The sequence below is a fragment of the Xenopus tropicalis genome, chromosome 8 (genome assembly GCF_000004195.4).
Source record: "Xenopus tropicalis strain Nigerian chromosome 8, UCB_Xtro_10.0, whole genome shotgun sequence".
Taxonomy (NCBI): Eukaryota; Metazoa; Chordata; class Amphibia; order Anura; family Pipidae; genus Xenopus; species Xenopus tropicalis.
Window position 1 is genome coordinate 128,882,418 of NC_030684.2, and position 8,010 is coordinate 128,890,427.

General features: G+C 43.9%; 1 protein-coding gene across 1 annotated transcript; it reads right to left on the reverse strand.

Annotated features, from left to right (window-relative positions):
* On the reverse strand, positions 1-8,010 carry sf3b4 (splicing factor 3b subunit 4). Its single transcript, NM_203785.2, has 6 exons — positions 7,941-8,010; positions 5,528-5,656; positions 3,937-4,473; positions 2,527-2,688; positions 1,484-1,615; positions 1-482 (listed from the first exon to the last, which is right to left on the reverse strand). Exons 1-6 carry the CDS (start codon positions 7,972-7,974, stop codon positions 310-312), a joined length of 1,167 nt encoding a protein of 388 aa, NP_989116.1. The 5' UTR covers positions 7,975-8,010; the 3' UTR covers positions 1-309.

An 8,010-nucleotide genomic window follows, 5' to 3' on the forward strand; every position in this document is an offset into this window, starting at 1 on the left:
AAATGTCTATGGAGTTTTCCATTTATTGAAGCAATGCAATTCACATACCTACATGGCAATAACATAAAAACTGCACTGATATTTATTCCAGCCATGGAATGTAAAATGACAACAGGAGCCTATGGGGATATTCCCAGAGGGCTTTGTTACAAAAACAATTCTGTACACCTGTACATGTGAATTAATAACAAACTGATGGGGGGCCGCTATATCTGAAATGGAAATGAACTGGGCTTAAATGCTGACAAGTTCTGATGGTCTGTAGGGATAACATGTTACACAGGCTGAAGGGGAGTCCATTTCTTCTATTCATTGTGACATAGGGAGCCTCATTGGAGGTCGAGGTGGTGCTGGTGGGCGTGGGGCCGGTCGGGGTAAGGGTACTGGGGCACGTTGGTAACCATATGGTGGGGGTCGAGGTGGCCCGTTGTATGGTGGCATCAGGGGTGGTGGCCTCATACCTGGAGGCATGCCTGGGTGACCTGGAAAACAAGGGTGAATATTAGAAAACATGAAAATAAAGGAAGTGTGCCATCTAACTAGATGTCCTGTGTTAAAAGCACATTCAGTGACACATTAAGTTGTAAACTGGACCAAACTCCTCCCCAATACTGTGGCGCAGTATTCATAAAACCAGACGTATCCATGTTTCTGCATCACATCTGGCTCATTCTTTCTTGCTGGCAACATTCAGATGTGGTTTCACGCAGTAACAGCTACTTTTGTGCCTTACATCCATGCAATTGTCATCAATATATCTATCTACTTCACACTGATCAATGGCCTCCCTGTGGCTTCTCTCACAAGTCTCCTTTTCTGGGCAGAGGAGTTGAGCCATGCCCTTTCCTAGGCAGTAACTAGTTTGGAATAGCTGTTGCTTCCTGATATCTGAACCCACAATTCCTACTGGGACACCCAAACACTTGGATATTACTTTCTACCTTATCCTAAACTACATATACAACTTTCTCTCTAAATTCTGGGTAATGTTCTTTACTATTTTCCTTTCCTACTTTTCCTACTGTTTATCCAGTGCATATGGCAGTTATTTTAACCCTTCACTGGCCGAGGCAATCTTTAAGCAAATATGGCAATTGCTTTTCATCTATGTAAACTTAGGGTAGGTACATGTTTAGCCCCTGGTGTTAGTTCTAACAGCACAGTTCTGCTATTTTATTTTGCTCAAGAGTTTAAATAACCGGAAACAGCAATTTAGAATCATTAAAATGAAAAATGTGTTCAAAAGTGTAAATACTTTTGCAAGGCACTGCATGCTTTATTTTTGGAATATATTAAATTTTGCACTTGTCTGAAGGTGTACTTCCCCTTCACTATACACTGCCAGTGTGTAGTGCCATCACATCTGGCTCAGCCATGCCATCCTCTGCCAAAAGAAAGTGCCAGCAACACTCCATGTAATGTGAAACATTCTGTGTTTCAACTAATTGGTATAAAAAGAGAGAACAGCTATTGTTGGACTTACCCATGGCTCCAAACGGTGGCGCTCTTGGTGGCATTCCCATAGGAGGGGGTCCTGGTGGTCCCATTCCAGGTGGACGTGTTCCAAGCGGCGATGCTCCTGGGATAGAGGGGTGAGGCATCTGCATCTGCATACCTGTGGGGATGTGGGAATGTTATATTACACTTGTACAGATACAGGAAATAAGTGTTTTGGGGTGTCGTTCCCCTTTAAATAAGTGAATGCTTAGACGTGTGTTCCAACGTGTGTGTTTTTGCAAAGCCTCCTACATATTGCTACAAAAAGCTCAGCACTGTGCCGGGAGTGGGAGGAATCAGTTATGTGCTTATATGTGCCTGCACTAAAACACAGAAAGTAGGATTTTTGAACTAAAGCAATGGGTGACCGGATCCAAAGGAATAATATTAATCAAGTTCAAGAGGGGTCGACTGATTTTCCTTCATTTTTAGCTAATGGAAATATAAACCAATGGAAATTCACATTCTTACTTTCCTGGCATATACAGAAGCGCCTTGTTGTTTCTCAGCAACTGTCTTCATTTGACAATACAGGTTATGCCCTTGATCCTCCTCAGTTATACAGACACACAACCTGCCAATCCCACCCTGCTCCAGCTTAACCCATACACCTTTGGGACTGTCCCACCTTAACCAGGGCCACTGCTTTAACTGGAAGTTAAATGCACTGAGTGTTTGAACTTATGGGTGTAGACACATGGAGCTACTAGTAGCAGCTACTTATTGTGGCTACAAAAATAGACAATGCTGATCAGTTACAGATAGTTGTCTCTTTGTGTTTTAGCAGAGGTAATTCTCAGTACTGTCTATGGCAGGGGATTTTCAGATGTTCTTCATCCTATAGCTTGGCAAGCAGAGAATTATTGTAAATCATGTCTATCAATCGAACCCATGTTCTAAACACAATACAGGAAGAACCAATCCTCTTTGACAGGTAAAGTAAAAGTCAATTCCCCCAGCCAGACAGCCACTTAAACTACTACACAAAACACCCTGTGTTTCAGATGATCACTGGAAAAAGCAACTTGCCTGGATGCATAGCTGCAGACTGAAAAGGAAGTGGGACTTGAGGAGCAGCTGCAGCTGCTTGCCCGGCGCCTGTGACAGGAGACATTGGAGGAGGCGGCATTGAGGGTGGGATACCCGGCGGCATTGCACCAGGTGGAGGGACAGGAGGAAATGTGGGCATGCCTGCAAAAGAGAATCAAGTTAGGGCACAATGATTAACAGCTTTGTTGGTAAATGCAATCCTATACTATCTATTTACAATGCCAAAACTTGGAAAAAGTCTATCAGTTTTCTGACACTTCATAGCATGCCTGGTGCATATATTTTGTTGGGGTCACCACAGAAAGCAACAGACAGAAGATAAACAAGTGCTTCTTTGCAGGGTGCTTATTTGTACTCTTACAATGAAACAAACATTCTGTTTCTACACTGACTGCTTTCCATGCAACATTGCTCGCACCGCGGCACTTAAAATCCCAAATATTCAATCAACAGCCCCAGAAAAGCATGTCTTTATATGGTCACAGAACCCCTCAGTGACTTCTAATATCCTTATAATTTACAGTAGGGGGTACATTATCCCTTATAATACATGAGTGATACTCAGAGTTCCCTGTATAACTCAGCCTGCAGCCTTGTGCCTTTATATGGGCACAGAACCCCTCAGTGACTGCTAATATCCTTATCATTTACAGTAGGGGGTACATTATCCCTTATAATACATGAGTGATAATCAGAGTTCCCTGTATAACTCAGCCTGCAGCCTTGTGCCTTTATATGGTCACAGAACCCCTCAGTGACTGCTAATATCCTTATCATTTACAGTAGGGGGTACATTATCCCTTATAATACATGAGTGATAATCAGAGTTCCCTGTATAACTCAGCCTGCAGCCTTGTGCCTTTATATGGTCACAGAACCAGTGGCTTCTAATATCCTTATGTTTTTACAGGTACATTATCCCTTATATTTTTATTATATGGCTCCTTACATAGAATATTTCTGGGAAATTTGAGTCCAGACCAATAGAGAATAAAATGTCAATTTGGTGCCCAGACAGACAGAATTGATTACCTAGCTAGCTTTGCCTTCAAGACATATCTAGAATATTCATTGTGTTTCATTCCTGTAGAAAACAAAGCTGGCCTGTCTAACTAAGGCACACAAAGCCAGAAGGTTAACACTCTCCATGATAGATAACATCCTTCACTTAGTAAAACCCTTAATTCAGTACATACTTAAGATCATAAGGCCAAAACCCCTGCAAACTTTCAGGGAGATCAGATGATTTGCCAGACATCTATCTTATTAAAAAAAAAAGTCAACATTCAACATTGCTGTTGTAACAAAACTACAACTCCCAACTTCTGGCACTTTCAGCCCCACAACCAGTCCCTGCTTTAATGCCAGCTGAAAAGCAAAAATACCCACCTGCAGCAACTGCACTTGTTAATGATGTAATGACAGCTGGTACAGACGGAGGTGGAGGGGCATCGGCGAAAAGCTGGTGAGGCCGGTCAGCCTGTGAAAGTGGGTTTTGGGCAGCCAGCAGTCTCTCTGCGGCCGACCCATGCCGCTCTCCTTTGGAGTCCTTCTTGAAAGCATAGGAGACGGTGATGGGCCTGTTGCACAGGTACTGTCCGTTCATGGCCTCAATGGCTGCGTCCGAAGCATCAAAACTGGCAAAGTTGATGAAGGCATAACCTTTGGAGTTGCCGGTGTCTGGGTCTCTCATGATCTTGGGGGTCTGCAAGATTACACCAAAAGCGCTGAAGGTGTCATAAAGCAACTTCTCATCAATCTCTGGGTCCAAGTTTCCAATGAAGATGTTGGCGCCGACATCCAGGTTTTTGTTGTGCGCCGAGGCTTTATTTACTCTAATGGGTTTCCCATAGAGCTTTATCATGTTCATAATCTTTATGGCGTAGTCGGCATCCTCCTCACTCAGAAATTCCACAAAGCCATAACCTGGAAACAAACCATCAGAGACTGTATCACCTGTCTGTTATCTATACATATACTCAGCACGGAGTGCAACATGGCAGCTTCCATAGCTAGAAATTGATGACCCACCCCGCCATTAAAAAGGAATGATTCCTTTGTTTTCAGCAAAGCCACATATGATATTGTAGCAATGTTATCAACTAACAGTAACAAAGATGTATGATCCTGGGGGTGGAAGGAAGGACAACATAAAAGCACTATTGCTGTGAGATGCAAAGCATGTACACTTAGGGTGAAGACACACAGAGCTACTTTTTCAAGGCTACTAAATGCCAGAAAATCCCCTGCCAGACAATAGTGAGAATTGCCTCTGCTAAAACACACGGAGACAATTATCAGCAAATGATCAGCATTGTCTATTCCCGTAGCTGTGACAAGTAGCTGCTACAAGTAGCTGCTACTAGTAGCTCTGTGTGTCTTCAGCCTTAAGGTTGAACACACATGGAACTACTAATAGCAGCTACTTGTTGTGGCTACTAAAAAAAAAAAAAAGACAGTGCTGGTCATTTACTGATAATTGTCTCTACGTGTGTTTTAGCAGGGGCAATTCTCAGTTGTCTATGGCATGGGATTTTCTGGGGTTTAGTAGCCTTGAAAAAGTAGCTGCTACTTAGTAGCTCTGTGTGTCTTCACCCTGATGCTTTTGGATCCAGCACACATTTTCACCAGGACACCTGTGGTGTTTCCCCATTCAGGCAAATGGGAAGAGACAGTGACCAAGTAGATATGTTGCTTTAACCATGATCAAACGATGTGGAAACTATTGCTTCCCGCACACAGAAACCCCCAAAATACCCTGTAATCTGTTCCTTCAAAAAGCATGAATAAATACCATTTTTATATGCTGAAATCCAGCTGCAAAACAGTTCTTCTCTTTCTGCATCATTTGAAATCCTGGCAGGGGAGGAGGGACTAAAACATTCTTGTTACAAATTGCAACAACTTCTCCACAGCATTCCCCTCCATTCCTGCCTATACACAGCTATAAGAAATAATGGTTAAGAGGTGCCAATCTTACCTTGATGCTGCCCCGTGACCCTGTCTTTGGGCATGTGTGTATTCACTACAGGCCCTGCTTGCAAGAAGAGCTCCCATAGAAGAGGCTCAGACACCTTTTCATCCAGGCCTCCGACATACACTGTGGCATCTAAATCCAAAAAGAAAAAAAAAAAAAGTTATAGTACACGGCAAATCAGCTATTCCACCTTCTCTTTAAATATCCCCGTTACACTCTGAATAAATGCACAGATCATAGATCCGAGGCACTGTTGCCCTGAACTGGTAAAACTGGTGTGTTTGCTACAGTAACACTACTATAATTTATATGATAAGCTGCTGTGTAGCCACAGGGGCAGCCATTCAAGCTGGAAAAGAGGAGAAAAGGCACAGGTTACATAGCAGATAACAGATAAGTTCTGTAGAATACAATAGTGTTTTATCTGTTATCTGCTATGTGCCTGTGCCTTTTCTCCTTTGAATGGCTGCCCCCATGGCTACATAGCAGCTTATTTATATAAATTATAGTAGACTTTCTGAAGCAAACACACAGCTTTTACCAGTGCAGGGCAGCAGCACATTATATTTTAGTTACTTTTAGGGCTCTGGCACACGAGGAGATTTGTCGTCTGCGTTTTTTCCCCCTGGCGCTTTGGCGACAAGTCGCCACGAGAATACCCTCAAAGAGATTTCATGCGAGTTGAGCTCCAGGCGATCTGCTACCCATGGTACACTCAACAGTTAACCCCCCTCAAGTCGCTCAGAAAAGGGTCTGTGTGCGACTTGAAACAGCAGGCGATCTGAAGTAGCCTCGTATGTTTTGACGCTGGCAATTTCCATTGATTTAGCATTGGTGTCTTGTCGCCAAATCGCTCTTTTAAAAATCGCCGGCGACAAATCTCCTCGTGTTCCAGAGCCCTTATACACTTTCATTTTTTGGTGTTACTGTTCCTTTAATCCTTGTAATACAAACTCTCCTTGCTACAGGGTTTAGCTTTCCCTTTACAACCCTGGAGATATCCACCTATAAACCCGAAAGATAACGAGAGAAAGTTTTCATCAACTTTCCAACATATATATATACCGTATATACTCGAGTATAAGCCGAGTTTTTCAGCACTAAAAATGTGCTGAAAAAGGAACCCTCGGCTTATACTCGCGCATATACTCGCGTATATATACGGTAAATGGTTTCGCAGCTGCTCGTTGCATGCGAACCTGCCTGCACACCTGTGACGTAGCGGAAGATAGCGCTCGGACTACCGCCAGATAGCGAAGGACCCGTTCGCGGACTTTATTGAGGTTGTCCCGCAACTCTAAGGACCGGCCAAACAGCGCCAAACTCCCGGACCGTGGTGTCTTGTTGCTGTCGGGTGTGCTGCTTATTGCAATAATTGTGCCGAGAGCGCTCTGTTTCTTTAACCCTTGTCACACGGCAGCTGGCGAGGCGATTACATGACGGCTCCTTGCAGACACACAGGTTGGAATTAAGAGGAGCGCCGCCGCTTATTTAAAGAGCAGCGTAAATGCTGGGCTTACGGATCCTCTGGCGCTGCTGACAGGGCACACCGCAAGGTACCGCTGCTTCACTTGCACACCGGGAGTTGCTTTGGGTCTCATTGAAATATAGCAGGGTGCTGGGTGGCCATTCTGTGGGTGTCTCATCCTTGTCTTGTCGGGCACTGATGTCCCAAATCGCCACCATGAGATAGAACAGCTTTGAGGTAACCTATTGTTTCTCCTACTCCCATGTAACTGGTCGGCTTATACTCAAGTCAATAAGTTTTTCCAGTTTTCTTAGGTAAAATTAGGTACCTCGGCTTATATTCGGATCGGCTTATACTCGAGTATATACGGTAATAAAAAAAATCAGTGGTTCAAAGGTAAATGCTATTGCTATTGGAAGTAGTATCTATCTGCCCCTTTCTTATTCTTGAAACCATTTCATAGTTTAATAGCCCTGGCCTTTGTTACATTGTTTCAGAAGTCAGAACCAGCAGTGTAGACTATAATAAGACAGACGGCTTTCGCTAACAATTATATTTTGCAAGAAACTTTATAAACGTTGGAAATGTGTAATGAATGTATATAGGGAGGCTGCTTAGCATTAGTTCTGTGCATTATACACAGTGTTTATGGGGATAGCACTATAAACTGTATTGGTGGGGAAGAAGCAGATCAATGTTTCTGTGTAGATTCAGGTACAGTTACAGGCCGGGCTGCCGATATTATAAGAACAGCTTTGTGTCCAAATGACTTTTGCACAGAGATGGAGCCTGCACCTCATGCACACAGTGCAGCCCGCCTCCCCCTGCTCTGAGCTCTTACTGTTCCCTGTAAACCCCGGATACCCCTACTTCCAGCCCCCCCGGCATAACAGTTCCCTCCGCCCCAATCACCCCATGCAGCCCATACGCAGTCTGTACGTTCCTTACCCTGGTTCCGTTCAGATATCGGCCCAGCCGCCATTTTCTCGCCGCCAACCACTCAGCCACCTCGCTGCTT

What these genes read in the sequence shown, in the direction of transcription:
- sf3b4 (NM_203785.2), bottom strand. Translation starts at nt 7,974, where the DNA reads ATGGCGGCTGGGCCGATATCTGAACGGAACCAGG. An exon ending in GATATCTGAACGGAACCAGG is followed by an intron (nt 5,657 to 7,940) that starts GTAAGGAACGTA and finishes TTTTGGATTTAG; the next exon opens with ATGCCACAGTGTATGTCGGA. An exon ending in GGTCACGGGGCAGCATCAAG is followed by an intron (nt 4,474 to 5,527) that starts GTAAGATTGGCA and finishes GTTTGTTTCCAG; the next exon opens with GTTATGGCTTTGTGGAATTT.